This window comes from Coccinella septempunctata, chromosome 2 (genome assembly GCF_907165205.1).
Source record: "Coccinella septempunctata chromosome 2, icCocSept1.1, whole genome shotgun sequence".
Taxonomy (NCBI): Eukaryota; Metazoa; Arthropoda; class Insecta; order Coleoptera; family Coccinellidae; genus Coccinella; species Coccinella septempunctata.
Genome location: NC_058190.1, coordinates 33,482,598 through 33,498,086, shown reverse-complemented (window position 1 = coordinate 33,498,086; position 15,489 = coordinate 33,482,598). Strand labels below are relative to the sequence as shown.

General features: G+C 37.0%; 2 protein-coding genes across 5 annotated transcripts in view; one reads left to right on the top strand and one right to left on the bottom strand.

Annotated features, from left to right (window-relative positions):
* LOC123308564 (nephrin-like) overlaps positions 1–15,489 on the top strand; it is a 508,306-nt gene that overhangs the window by 363,286 nt on the left and 129,531 nt on the right. The gene's annotated exons all lie outside the window — the stretch shown is intronic.
* On the bottom strand, positions 11,532–13,876 carry LOC123308565 (tigger transposable element-derived protein 6-like). The gene is made up of 2 exons (XM_044891289.1): positions 13,784–13,876; positions 11,532–13,624 (listed from the first exon to the last, which is right to left on the bottom strand). Exon 2 carries the CDS (start codon positions 13,609–13,611, stop codon positions 11,797–11,799), a length of 1,815 nt encoding a protein of 604 aa, XP_044747224.1. The 5' UTR covers positions 13,612–13,624; positions 13,784–13,876; the 3' UTR covers positions 11,532–11,796.

Below are 15,489 nucleotides of genomic sequence, written 5' to 3'. Positions count from 1 at the left end.
AGGACATTGATCAACAAGGGTATTAAGCATATCTTTGTTAATCTGCTTACCTCTTAACCCTTTTGAATGCAGGTACATGATGATGGCTCTATACTCCAATTTTTCGATTTTCACAATTTCGGTGGACATCTTCTTTCTTTTAATTTATTGCGTAACTCTGGTTTACTTTTTTGACCTAAAACTTCACACTGATACTTCTGATGAGTGATTGTTCGTTGTTATGGTAACGCAATATTTTTTTATGCATGGAACTGGTCTAGGCTAACTAGATATCATTACATCCTCGTAAACTTTAAAGAAGATCTCTATAAGCGCTACTTTCAGAGTTTGGTAATTGTATTGATGAATTCCAAGCGCATGAGTGAAAAACAATAGAACACTTCTTTTTTTTTGCATATTACAATCAATTTCATCCCATAAATCTTTTCAGGATCGGTGATTTTTTTTATGCTTGGAGGTAAAACCACGAAATATAAAATTTCACTTCCTGAAACCCAATTTCGTCTGCCTGTCCTTCGAATCCACGAAAATGGCATTTTTTCGGCCATTCTGCCCTCCCATCAGCCTCCGACCGGCATTCAGCGAGTGACAAAGCAATTTCACCGGATTTCAGAACCGCGACTCAATCAGTCGGCAAAGATAAACGGTTTCGGCTGACAAAAAAGCGTCTGCATTACGAAATATGAATCGGTTTAATCAGCTATGGGAGCTGGATGAATATTCTGCGTGGACCACGATTGGACTCCCAATGTTCCGGGGCATTTATAACTCGTCGACCAATTCCTATCTATATTTGCTCATCGGACTGTATTATTGGAATAAGGTTGCGAGGGCGACAGGGATGGGAATAATTTCCAAGGAAATTCTTCATGACAATCGGAATATATCGATTCATATCCAGTCCAGATTGCTCATTTTCATGCTTTCGGTTCCGTTTTTTACCTCACTATGAACTGTAACTACAACTACCGCTGAAAAAACGACCCTTTACTCATTTCAGTAGTGGTATGACGTCAAAACCGGCAGATCAATGTTGAAAACTATACTTCATTCACTTTTATTTTAGCAGTCGGTTGGCCATGGAAATTTGACACATTTCACTCTGTATTCTGTATAGTACGAAAATGTGGGGTTATGAAGCTTGTCAAAACATTTTTGGGTTTTAAATCAACGCTATGTTGCCCGTTCTACGTAAAAGTTTCTGTTATTACGTATTTCATCACAATGTAGAGTCTCTTCGGAAAATATGTGACGAACATAATTGAAGTTTATACAAACTGATTGAAGGCATACCAAATCCAGTTATTTGCATGGAAAATACAAGAGATCAGTATATCATAATATGCACTAGCTTGAGGAGAGTTAATGTTCGTTATCTTCTTTGGCTTACATCATTTGTAGATTTTAAAAATAATAACTCGAAGATGAAATGCATATGATGCAGTGGTTGGGAATGGGTATCTCCCGAAGGAATTAACAGATAATTACAAGAATGTTAAATTCTTCAACAAAAATCATCTTGCATCAATGGAAGTAAAAGGAATTGAAGGAAGTTTCAAGTTAAGATGAACTTCACCTTTGAACAAAAATTTCACATGAATAAACAAGTGACAGGGCAACTTGCGCGTATTTGTGGCTATTCATCTTAATACATTGATGTAATAATTATAGTTATGGGTATTTATTAGTATCTTAAGACATTCACATTGTATAGGACAAGTCAAATGGAAAATAGAAAAATCCATTTAAGGGAACTTATCCTCCGATGACATTTATCGAAAATCGAAAGTAAACTTTTCGCATTAATTCACTCAAACATAAAATTCTCAAATGCCACCACTTTTTTGGGTCTCCCAATAGAAGGAAATTCTTTGTCAACCTCTTCATTCACAATCTTTCTGATTGTGGAAATATCCAGCTGAAATATATGTCGTTTAGATTCAGATGAAACATTATATAAATTCTCTTACATTGAATATGTTCGCTACCGTCTGACGTATTGTGGATTTTAGAATATCAGGGTATGACTATTTCAATGAGCGGACCTGAATTCTAAATAGCACTTCCTGAAATCCTGTCTCTTTTTTCAATCACTTTCGGCATTTTCGTAATAAAAATTGATATTAGTTGTGGCAACGGCGTTATGACATTAACGACATTTCATAAGTGCCAACCTAACTTCGTTCTAGTTACAAAAACTTGAGAAAATTATTTCATGGCCAACCGACTGCTAAAATAAATTTGAATGAAGTATAGATAGAGAAACATAATACAACGTAAATGAAGTATAATACATCAATGTTGACGGACAATGCTGAGTAATCGACCAGAATTTAAATATCAGTTGGGAACACAAAAAGGAGCCAAAGATTTAAAAAATCCTCCCTCGTCAATTTCAATTTATTGTTGAATCACCATTTAGACGTTTGAAAAAGTATGAACAGTAATGCATGGAGTGTCCCTTCTACACTATTAAAATATTTCAAACTGATACCAGGATTTGCAAGGCACAACAAAGTTGTACAGGGTGGGCAAAATTCGTTGTCTACTCAGGGGATCACGAGAATTATATAGCAGCTAGAAGAAAACGGATTACACATTCTCTAGTTCTTTTTTCCTGACTAATCCAAATCTGAAAACAGAATCGGCCTATCATTTTTAGATTTCGAGTTATAAACAAAAATTGAGATTTTGACGATTCCGAAAAGTTCTCATAACTTTTTTGTCTTTGACATTACAGATCTGAAACTTGAACCTTCTTAGGCACTTTCATACGTAGAATCTACTGACAAAAGATTAAGATTTTTTCCAAGTTTGCATTTAAAAAAATGAAAGTTCACCTAATGATTCGAAATGAAAAAATATTTGATCTCGTCAGTGGATTCTACGTGAAAAAGTGCCTGTAGAAGGTTCAAGTTTCAGATTTGTAACTTCAAAGATAAAAAAGTTATGAGAACATTATGAAATTGTCGTACTCAAAAACGAAGTATCGTAGCAGGCTGCGGTTTTCACCATTCTTTGTTTCTCCGAAGAAGAGCTATAGGAAATGTGTCATCCGTTTTCTTCTAGCTGCTATAGTTCTCGAGATCCTCTCAGTAGACAACGAATTTTGCACATCCTGTATATTAGTACTATTGTCTGTAAAATAAGCACTCACATTTTCGAAAATAAAAGAAATTATATTGCATCGTTAGTAACTCTTTAGTTACTGTACTGAGTGTCCCGTGAGTAACTGCACATAATCTTATCAGAGATAGAGTAGGACTAGCTGAGAACAGATTAACTTTTAAAAAAATAATTTTTGGCTTTCCCCATAAAAGTACAGGGTGGTTTTCGGAATTCATGGGAAACTGAGCCCATCAGCAAAGCCAAACATATCGAAGGAATTTATTGAATATCAATTATTTCAATGTTCAAGGGCCGGATTGAGTAATTTTCATTTCAAGCGTTCAGGGTAAAAATATCAATTTGAATTTGGAATTTCGAAAAATTCTATAATTCCTTATAAAGAATGCGTGGTACTACTCAAAGTTTGAGAAATTGAACTGGAACAGGACTGAGGTATCTCCTTAAAGTTTTGAATAAATTTGAAAGTATCTTCTCGGGGAACTCAGTGAAGGTGTAGCAAATGATAATAATGTGCTAATATATGGAATAATTCTTTTGTGAAAAAACAACGAATTTTACGCTAGAAATCGTAAGGTTGATGCCCGTCAATATTGAATTGATGTGGCCTATTATAACTTCGACTATTCAATTCCAAGGGTTAATACATATTAACTCGATGGAAATCCATAATTATTTCACCTTTCACTCACACGAAGATGCTCTTTTTAATGCGAAAAACATCTACTGGTTAAACAACATGCTAGGCAAAGTCATATAATAATTGATGCCTGTGAAATGAGCACCCAGCGGAATGCGATATTTTTCTACTATTATCCTTGGAGTAGGAACAAACGAAAATTTTGGTTATACAAAACAAACAGTTACGAACGAGATACTTACGAATGAAAAATAAATTTAATTCATGAACGATTCCATGACGGTTAGGAAAGAATCTTCACTTCTTTCAGTCACATCCTATATTTCCAAGGACGATCTCCGACAATACAGTTTTTGGCAGTGATTGTATCAAGTGTCCTTTCTGTTAGTAAGGGAACCCCCTTGTGAAAATAATGAGAGAAAGAAATCATAAAAGATTGCATCGAAAGTCGAGTGAAACTTTGGGAATTATTCTCCATTCTTTCCGAACAATGAGCTCTACTAAAGGCTGACCCCATTTGTCCTTCGGAATGCAATATCAAAGCCCTCTCTCCCTGAACTTGATAGAGCGAAATTTCAGAGGATCTGGAAATTGTCTCCCAAGCGAACGCTTTGACCATTTTTCTCTAGTCGGGCAGTAGTTCGCAACTTTGCATATTTCGCATACAGCGTTTGGTCAACTCTTATATGTAGATTTACATGTTTACAGAGAGGCAGAGAGCTCTGGAGAAATAGCTCTGATGAAATCGAAATTGCTGAGCATATATTGGGTGGGAAAGATAGATTGATCTCGTAAGGTAGATATATTCTTTATTTCGAACCTACCATACCTACCTACATGAAAACATGAAATGAATTTTCATAAAATGAATTAGGTTAGCGAGAAATTAATTTCGGTTTCTTAATGTAAAATGAGACTCAATTTTGTTCATACAAAGTATCTACTATAGTGGGCAGAATATCTTCCATTATATTGGATGGCCTTTTGCTTTATTCCTGGTATACAACCACAAAAACAACCAAGTGTGATTTGAGGTCCTCGTTATTACTGAAACTTTCACCATCTAAGAAGTTTTGTAAACATCAAAATAAATGATAATCCGACGGTGTAAGTTCGGAGGAGCTGTATGGGGAATGCAACATCACTTTCCAACCACGCTCCAATAGTTTCGTACGTGTTGCTAAAGATGTGTGTAGCCTCTCATTGTCGTAGGAGAACAAGAGTTCTTTGCGATTTGCCAATTCTGGCTCTTTCTCTTTTATTGGTTCTCCCAATTTCACGAGTTGTTGGCAGTAAACATCTGAGTTTATCGTTCAGTTTTTTGGAAGCAGCTCAAATACACAATATCTTGTAATCGCACCAAATAAACAGAATGATCTTTTTTGATTCCACTTACCTTTTGTTATGGTTTGTGCTGGTTTATCATGCTTGGACCATGATCTTTCCACGTCCATCGATTCATTTTCCATAGCCAGTGATGATTCGTTTCAAAATTTAGTCTATTGAATTACGTTTGATGCCTATCACAAATATTGATTTGTTGTGTTAGGTGTAGGTGAGTTTCTTTTTGCTAAAAGTTCATCCTTATTTTAGAGTGATTCGGTCATGTGAGTCCCGTTTTCGGTTTTAATTAACATACACTGCGCAAAAAAATTAACGCACATTATGGAAATCTCAAATTTATTCTACAACTGAAGGTGTTCTCGATGATAATTATTTTTATCAGAATTATGCATGCATATGTTATCCACTTTCAACGGTTTTCTTCAATACAGATGTTTTTTCCTAGCAGGAATAAAAAAAGATGATATGTATTGGCTCCATTCTAAAGTCAGATCAATTCTAGTGATCAATAGTTTCTCTTTCGTTTGATTTTCTACACTTGATCGCTATGCAACGCGAAACACGCAATTTGACCCAAGAGGAATGTACCCAAGCGGTAGTTTTGCGAGAAGAAGGGTGGACATACACAAGAATTGCAGAAAGATTTTGAGTTTCCCATACAAGTGTGTCCAGAATGTTGCAGCGATTCAGGGAGACAGGTATGAATGTCCGAAGACCAGGACAGGGTAGACCACGGGTAACAACTGCCATTCAAGAACGTTACTTGAGGTAACGGTTTGCAACCGCTCGCCTCCTTCAAATTCAGCTTGAGCAAACTCATGAGGTGCAAATAAGCACTCAGACAATAAGAAATCGCCTCAGATAATATGATTTAAGGCCTCGTGTCGCGGCAAGAAGCCCAGCTCTTACCCCAGCCCATCGAAGGGCGCGTTTGGATTTTGCGAGAGAGCATATCCATTGGGAAGAGGCCGTTTGGGAAAGAGTTCTCTTCACAGATGAGTCTAGATTCTGCCTCTACCATTGTGATCGACGTTCCCTTGTATACAGACGTCCACATGAAAGATATGCTCAGTGCAATTTCCTGAATACTACTGGTTTCGGGGGAGGATCGATTATGGTATGGGGTGGAATATCTTTGACTGCTCGCACAGACCTAGTCGTCGTTGATAATGGAGCTATGAATGCTGATAAGTATATAAGGAACATTCTTGAAGAGCATGTAGTGCAATTTGCGCTATACATTGGTGAAAATTTCATTTTTATGGACGATAATGCCAGACCCCATCGTTCGTGCATCGTTCAGGAGTACCTTGAAGAGGTTGAAGTCTCTCGAATGGAATGGCCAGCAAGAAGTCCAGATCTCAACCCGATTGAGCAGGTTTGGGACAACCTCAATAGAAGGATGAGAAATTCAGAAAATCATCCAGCTACTCTTAATGACTTAGGAATCCAACTCGGAGAAATCTGGAAAGGATTAGATGAGAACATTTTAAGATCACTTATTTTGAGTATGAACCGTCATTGCCGAGCTGTAATTAACGCAAGGGGTGGAAATACCAAGTATTAAATCACTTATCAGCATTTCAGTATTTTGAAAATTGTTTATTTCTCTTCTTTCACATAAGATCCGGTGAAATCCTGAATTTTTCTTCCATTTAATGTGTCTTGTTTGGTTCAAAACCTTCCCGAGAGAACATAAAAAATAAGTTATAAAGTCAATATAGAGTTAACTTTCATTAAAATTGAGATTTTAAGAATGTGCGTTAATTTTTTTGCGCAGTTTATATTGAAAATTCCAATTCGGGATTTCGACATCGTTGGAAACCGTAAACATTCCGGACCGTTTTTTTCCCTTATTTCAGTTATGAAATCGATATAGCACCGTGAAAAATATCCTGAACTTGAATATATCCGAGTGTTTGTTCGTCAATAGCGATGAGCCACAGTCAAGAAATTTACATTGATGCGAATTTTATCCATTTTTGGGAACATGAGGGACATACCTTTTCCACACCCCGCAGGTAGGTACAAAAAGAGGTATCACCCCGCTGGTGGATTCATTCTGTATTTAGTAGCGAATGTATGAGTATTAGTTCTGTGTTCTTACGTCGTATTCATCCTCTGCTAATTACTCATTCCGTAATAATTCTGATTAATGATTTATACGGTAAATTGAGTCTGTATTTAGTATTCACATTGTATTGATTACCGAGCCAGTCATAGTTCGATATTTGCTTTTTGAGTACAAGTGATCATTATAGCTTTCTTTTTTTGCCTTACGAGACCTCTGAGTTAGTCTTGTAGCAGGGATTTCTTGCTGTTTGATTCAATTTCCGTGGCCCCGCTATTTTCACCGTTTCACTGCGGATCCGTCCGGTATAGGTTACTATAGGGTTCCCAACCCTCCCGGATATCCCGAGAGACTCCGGTAATGGTGACTAAACTACCGACCTCCCGGAGTGCAATTTTTTTACGGTTTTTCCAAAAATCTGAAAATTTCGGAAATCCCACTCTTGTATTGAAAAAAGTTGTCACGTTTGCCATTACCATTCCTGTCTTATCTCTCTAAGCATCTTGCGAGCGCGTATAAAGCATGATGTTACAAGCATGTATCAAGGAAAGAAACCGCGAATGAGTATTTCTTTAGTAAAAGAAGTCATAAGTACTAAAAAATTCTATTTTTCATATAGAAACTCTTATGATTTGGTGGTGAAACACCGACAAATATTAGATTTATACTCTACCTCAAAGCTGAGTAAATATAAAGTCAAAAAATTATTGACATTTTCTTTCAATCACTCAATACTTGAGTATTGAAGTATGGAATTGATTCCATAAAATTATTCCGGGTTGTTGCTTCAGAGAGTTGGTAACCCTAGTGGTTACTCGTTTTTCTAATAGCTTACGCAAAGGGTGACCACAGGTAAGCCAAGTGCCGTTTATACAGTCCAGAAAGAAGACAGTACTCCATACCTCTTCAACTTGAAACCTCAGCTACAACCCCAGGTCCTGTTCAAGTTCCACCAATGCTGGGAGTACGAGTTCCTGGCCGGCGTGCAAACCCCTTGGGAGTGGAAAACAGAGGGGAGAACCGTTTCCTGTCGCCCTGCCTTGTTTTTCTGACCGGCATTCCGGTGGTTTTGATGCTGAGTCCCGACTTCATTGTCCATTGGGTGTAAGTCTTGGTCTTTTACTGACGCAAGATCTAATGGCTGTAATTCTGGTTTTTTCTTCTTCTTCTTCAGCCCTCTTTCATTCAGTCGGATATAGGCCTCTTCCAGTTTTTTCCATGCTTCTCTGTCTTTTTCTATTCTCATCCATTGATTAATGGATCCACCTTTTTCTTTGTCTTCCTATGCTTATTTTTGTCTCTCGAGGTCTTCAAAACGTCACTTTGTGTGACCACCTCTCAACACTCTGCCTTGCAACATGCGTCACCCACTGCCACCTAACTTTCGCTATTCTACCCATGATGTAAATTAAGCTTATACCCAGCATTATCTTTTCCATGGCCCTTTGAGTTACTCTCAGTTGTTCTGCCACTTTTTCCGTTATTGCCATAGTTTCTAGTCCATAAGTTGCCACTGGTAATATACAGCTGTCGTAGATTTTGCGTTTCAAGTGCAGAGGATTATTTTTATCCTTAAAGATGAAACTCAGTATGCCAAAGGCTGCCCATGCTAAGCGTATTCTTCTACCTATTTCAAATATTCGATTTTCTTATTCATTTTTAACTATATGCCCCAAATATACATATTGTTCCACCTTCTCAATGCTAGTGTTATCTATAGTAATATCCTCCGGAATATCGCTCATTATTTTCGTTTTGTCAAGATTCATCTTTAGTCCTATTTCTTTTGACTGAAAAGTCAAAAGAAATAGGTCGTGTAACATTGATTTCAATTAATGGATGTCTGTACTTATCAGTACTATGTCGTCCACAAATCTCAAATGGCTGAGATACGCCTCATCGATTTTCAGTCCTTTCCGATCCCAAGCTAGCTTTTTTATCACATTTTCCAAGGCTGGAGTGAAAAGTTTAGGTGAGATAGTATCACCTCTACCTAGATTTATTTTCTCGGTCGTTAGGTCTTCATCTATTTTTACGTGGAAAGTCGCTTCATCATATATATTTCTAATGAGAGCAGAGTACCTAGAGTCAATTCTAGCATCGTCTAAAGCTGATAAGAATGCCCACCTCTCGACACTGTTCTACTGGCTGGTACGCATTCAATTTTGCTGTCAATCGATTTGTTATTATTCTTGTTAGTAACTTGTAAAGGTGGGAAAAAAGACTTATTGGTCTGTAGTTTTTTATTCCTATGAAAATACTTCTTATATTTATAATTTTCTTTCTTTTCTCATCTTCAAGATTATATTTATGATTTTTCCCGGAATAAGTAACGGAAAATGGTAAACAATTCAGACTCTTCGTCGACCCTGACGTCATGCATCGAGAGCAGACGAATAAGAATCAAGATAATCTACTTATCCTCTTCAGTGAGAAACGAATAGACAAATTTCCTTGAACATCCAAGGATTATCGGTTACTCACATCGATAGATCCATCTGCTCTGATGAAAAATCCGCCTAGATTCGACAGTATCAGTCGACCAAATCAATTTATAGTGAAGATTTATTCGGTGCAAACGCCACTCCATCAAACAGATCTTCGAATTTCCCACACTCCTTGAATCGGATCGATAGAATTCGCTCGGTCGGTCGTGATTTGGCCAAGTTTCGAGTTTGTGCTCAACGTTCGGAAGCCGCGGAGGGCTTCCTGTTTTACTCCACTCATAAAACCTGCGAATTTGCCGATTTTATGACGTTCGGGCGAAAAAAAGGATTTACCGGTAACTGTTAAGGCAATACCGAGGTTTAACACATATAAAGGGAGCCCGACATCGAACCTTTTCAAGGCCCCATGAGCGAGCGACAATTCCCACGGTGATATATCTTCTGCGGAAACTGTGACCCTTCGAGTTTACTTCTTTCGCACGACGGATGGACGATGTTTTTCAATACAACAAGCCAATTGACAAGGGACATTCTATCGTTGTGACGCGACGTGTCCATGAAAACATTACAATCGTATTTTCTTCCGAAGTTTTTTTTTCCAATAATCACAATGTTATGCTGTACTTCTACGAGAGTGAATTGAAAAATTCTTATGGGTGCTTGCACTATCTGAATAAACGATGATTAAATTCCTAAACAACGTTTAGTTTGATTAGAAATTCTTTGTCCAACCGTGGTTCAAGAATTTAATTATTGTTCACTGAAACGGTGCAAATGGCCTACTAGCCTGCTATATAGAGTGAGACTCTGACTTGTACTAATATTTTCACAGAAGATTTTTGAGGACAAAAGAAACACATTTTTTCCCTCACCATTTTTTCCAAATCATCTCGGTTTTGAAGGTGAACAGGCTGTTGAAAAACCATAAAAAAATACACAAACGCTTTTATCGAATGAAATGAATTTCACAATATAGTTTTTCATTTATTTGATTGATATTTTTCGAACACAAGATATCACTCAAGTCTTCCAGTTTTCTCATTATGACCATTACGTACCATAAAAATAGCAAACATTCAAGGAACCCAACTAATTTTACGCTATTTGATGAATATTCGAACGTTTTGTGAAATAAAAGTATTATTCATATTTTCTCTTACGATGCGCCGTTTTCGAGTAATTTGATGTTCAAAAATCAAAAGGTACCCGCGAATTTTGTGAAATTGGGTACTTTGGATGAATAAAACTCTGTTCAAAAGATCCACAGATGTGTAGTGTGAATATTTAGCTAGTTATTCTGAAGGTTATTTCGTTATTTCAGGGATGACACAGCTCATTATGGAAACTTAAAATGACTATACAGGTTGTTTCCAAATTAGACATGAACCTTGGAGGAGGTGTTAGTATCACACATTTGCTATTTTTTGAGCCATTATTATGGATAACCAAAAATCAACAGTTTCCGAGATATTTGAGTTCTTGTGTTTTTCAAACAAATTCCCACCTCACTTAATTTTTCGTCAATTTTTTCTACGTTGAGCAAGTTTGATTATAATTTTGGATTATTTTCATCAGAGAAAGATATGATACGTATTAAAACAGCAAAACTATTCTGTATTAGATATTGAAAAAGAATTACATAGTATGATTTAAATGTTGGTATATTAATAATTGCAGTCTATTATTATACTTGGGATCTTGATCCCTTTTGATTAAATGTCCACTATTTTTCATATTCGACATTCGAAAAGTTGTTTATAAAAAGATCTGCTGAAACGAAACTAGTGACTGCAAGGAATTTTTAAATAATTGTTTTTAAAACAATTTTTTCTCGGGGAGAGTGGGGTTAGTTGGCCATCGTTTTGCATATTGGGTGCCTGTAAGGTTATAGTGACATATTGACTTCATGAAATATTTTTTTATTATTGCTTAACTATCAAAGAAACAGGTTAATAAGTAAATACAGTCAATAAACTTATATTTTTTTCTAAATAATCTTTACAAGAATAGCTTGCATATGGCCATCTATCCCCACAGGGGTAGGGTCAGTTGACCAATGAAGTCAGGGAGAGATGGCCAAAAAATATAGATGAATTCAACATGAAAAATCTTAATGAAAAAATATTTTTCTGTAATGAAAAAACAAGATACAATCTATGAAACAGATTTCATTTTTTTCTGAATGCAGTTTTACCACAATTCTGACAAGTATTCAAAAAGGAAGAGCAGTTTTCATGGAACCATTTCTGGCATATTATACATTTCAACCAATCTTCTTGTTTTCGGGTTTTGTTGTAGCTTTCTCCACATCCTACACATTCAGTTTCATCAACTTCAGAAAGAGCATCACTTTCTTCTTCATATGGAACCTTTATGTTCTCCTCATCAGAACTTGTCGAGAGGGCGCGTTGTCTCTTTTGAAGAATGTTTTTCTTCCTGAATTTCTTCTGCCGGATTTCTTTCAGTTCCTTCACTTTTTTTTTCGTTGACCTATCTTTCACGCTCGCAATGTGCTCAGGAGAAGTTAATACGGTAGCAACTGTTTTTGCTCGTTTTCTTGCAGAAGCTACTAGTGCTGGTGTAGGATTGATGCGAGTTAAAAGTTTTCCGGGCGTCAAATCTGGAATGGATATTCCTTCGGCTGGAGTTGAACTTCGAGGTTCTATATTATCATGGCTACAGGATGGTATTGCATCTTCCATCAAATTGATCGGAAGTCTGCTTTCTCCTGTTGCTTGTGTTTGTACCTGGCCTTCTCTGTTTTCGCAGTCTACCATTTGATCAGAAACTGTGTAGGCATAATCGGGTATAGCATCAGGATTCCAGGGAAATATACCAGTGGCCCTGAAACCTGACATTGCATTTCCTGCAGAGGCCGATTTTCCCCAACTTTTCGTTAGGAGTTCACCAAATTGTGGGCGTCCTAGTTTTCTTCCGGGGTGGTTCTGCATCCCTTCTTTGCAAGCTTGATAATAAAAGGTCTTAAGAGATTTGAAAAAAGCCCTATCAAGTGGTTGCAAATAATGCGTGCTATGAGGCGGTAGGCACAACAGAATGACATCGTTTGCTTCGGCGGTTTCCAGAAGTTCAACACAAGAACAATGAGAAGAGTGCCCGTCAAGAATCAATAACGCTTTCCCTTCGCCCTTTCGTGGTAAAAAGTGATTTTTGAACCAATTCAAAAAAATATTAGCGGTAACATAGGCTGATTTTTGAGACATCACAATATGTGAACCAGGAGGCATTGAATCAGTCCATTCTTTTTTCGAATTCTTGCCTTTGAATATGCAAACTGGAGGTAGAAAGAAACCTTCTGCATTACAACAAGCTATGCACGAGATTGTTTCACCTTTCTCCCCTGACGTCACTGTAACCACATTTCTGGCTCCTTTTTCAGCTAAAACGTGGCCTGGACGATTATTCAATTGAAGGCCTGTTTCATCAACATTGAAGAGGCACCCAGGTTTATCGAAAAGATCATTTTGTTTCAATACTTCATGCAAAAGTTCAAAATAACTTCTCACATCCACACGGTTCATTCCCACACCTCGTCCTAGAGATAAACCCTCAGCTTTGCGAGTGGACAAGTCAGGATGTCTCCTCATGAAGGACCTGAGCCAGTCGGAACCTGCAATTTCTTTTTCTTTACTGAACTTGTGGTTTATCAGCAGACCTTCAGCGAAATTATAGGCGAGCTTACGAACATCTTGTGACGTCATAGGAAATCCGTATTTTTGTGCCTTTTTAATATGTTGTACCAATTTTATTTCATTCGCTTCTGCTAACATACTATCAGGACCCAGTCTTCCAGTCGTGGAAATGTTATTTTTTATTTTCCTCTCAAGGGTTTTTCTAGGAATACCATACATTTTTGAGGCGCCGTTCACAGAAGAACCATTTCTGACAGCTTCAATGGCAAGCTTCAAATTATCTTCAGTATATTTACCTCGATTTGAGAGTTTTCTTCTATACTCTGTCGGCATTTTTTACAGCAATCTGAAAAATTATTTCATATTTCAGGAAAAGACACAAAGAAATATATTTGGCCATCTCTCCCAAATGCTAGGGATAGATGGCCAACGAGATGAACAAAACCCAACACTCGTTTTCAATTGTTTTCAGAGGTTAGAATTACTTAAAGAATATTGCACTCACCTGGTCTGATGAAAACAGCAGTAAAATAGCAACTAAAAATTCGTAGTTGAATATTATTTGAAACACCTATAAAATTTTATGAAGGCGCCGTATTGTTTTCGATTTTTTTGCGCTCTAATATCTCCTCGAAGTGAATGAAAACAAACTGACGATGTACGTTTGTTGCCGTTAATTGTCCAATAGGATAAGCAGCGCCACCGAACGTCGCTTCATTGAGTTTTAGGCCATTGGTCATCTCTCCCGCCTGGCCATCTCACCCTACTTTACCTACATGAATTGTGGAATTCGAAAGTTGCAGGCAAATTGATATTAGAAATTGATTTTTCTTTACTTCATATAACGAATTTTAAATCATATAATTTTTTTTCAAGATGTAATACAGGATAGTTTTGCTTTTTTCATGAGTATCATCTTGATATATGTTCATCATACTTGCATCATAAGTCTAGCTGTATTAAATGAAAATCTTAGATTTGCCTCTGATTTGTATGTGCGTAACGCTTTGTTGTGAAAACGGTACAGTTCAATTTTCAAGCTATCTAGCTCAATTTCGGCAGAAGTACCAACTCTTATGGGGTGTGTTAAAAGGCCTATTGATTTTGGTGGAATTCGAAAAAACGGTTTTTGAGTTATTCGGAAAAAAGCTGCAGTTCTCAATTCTGCTACCGGTAGCATCGATGTTTCCAAAGAGCCCACCAATTAATTATCATCTACGTTGTTAGAGCTCTGCGCGCAACGTTGGTGTGTACTTCTGAAACCGGCCTAAGCCTGCGCAGATCCACCATTATAATGAAACATGTATAGATCACGAGAATATCAAACTAGAAACCAAACTTCCGAAGAATTGTCGTTCCGTGTACTCTCTTGACAAAAGTAACGGTTTCTGAAAAAAAAAATCAATAGGTACTTGGCGTGGGTCATATAAGCTGGAATCTCCAAACTTATAAATTCAACTAGTAAAAGAATAATTGCTGACATTATAGGCCTACAGGGGCCATTTTCTTCTAGCTCAACTTCATTTCTGTCGGTTTTTTGGTTTCTAAGGAAAATATTTCGAAACTGCTCTTCAGATTCCTTCTTTAGGGCCCTTTATTCAAGCAGGGGGTGTTAAAATTAATTTTTATATGAAAGACGCTTTTGAATAACCCCTCACATTTTTTCGCAACAATTCATTTACACCCAGCTTTCAGCATAAATTCGGTGATGAATTTCCACTTCCTAGGTTAATATACTACCCTTCGAACTTTTTCCATTTGAGAAGGTAATTAGAAGGCTAAATCATGAATTGTTTGCATGCCAACATGCGATTTGTTTGTAGGGGCATTGTGCTGCAAAAACAAAACACCTTCGAGCAACTTTTCGCGTCTTATCTCCATTATAATTTCTCGTAGAGTTGAATAGTAATTTATAGCTAATTTGGTACCCTTATTCAAATAATGAATCATGAATATCATGATTGCTCTATCTATTACAGTAGCACCAAACTGAAGCAATACTTCCAGAAAATTATTGAAGAATCTAATATTCTTGAGCCTTGTAAATCTTAAGTGTTTTCAGTCTATCGTTTACTGATGTCTCAGGCTCCTATAAGAAATAAAGTTATTGCTGTATATGAATTACATATACACTATCCTACAGCAGTGGCTCGGTGCTCCATATCCCTATCTAAGAAAAAGAAAAAGTTTGCCAAACGATTACCACCATTC

What these genes read in the sequence shown, in the direction of transcription:
- LOC123308565 (XM_044891289.1), bottom strand. Translation starts at nt 13,611, where the DNA reads ATGCCGACAGAGTATAGAAGAAAACTCTCAAATCGAGGTAAATATACT.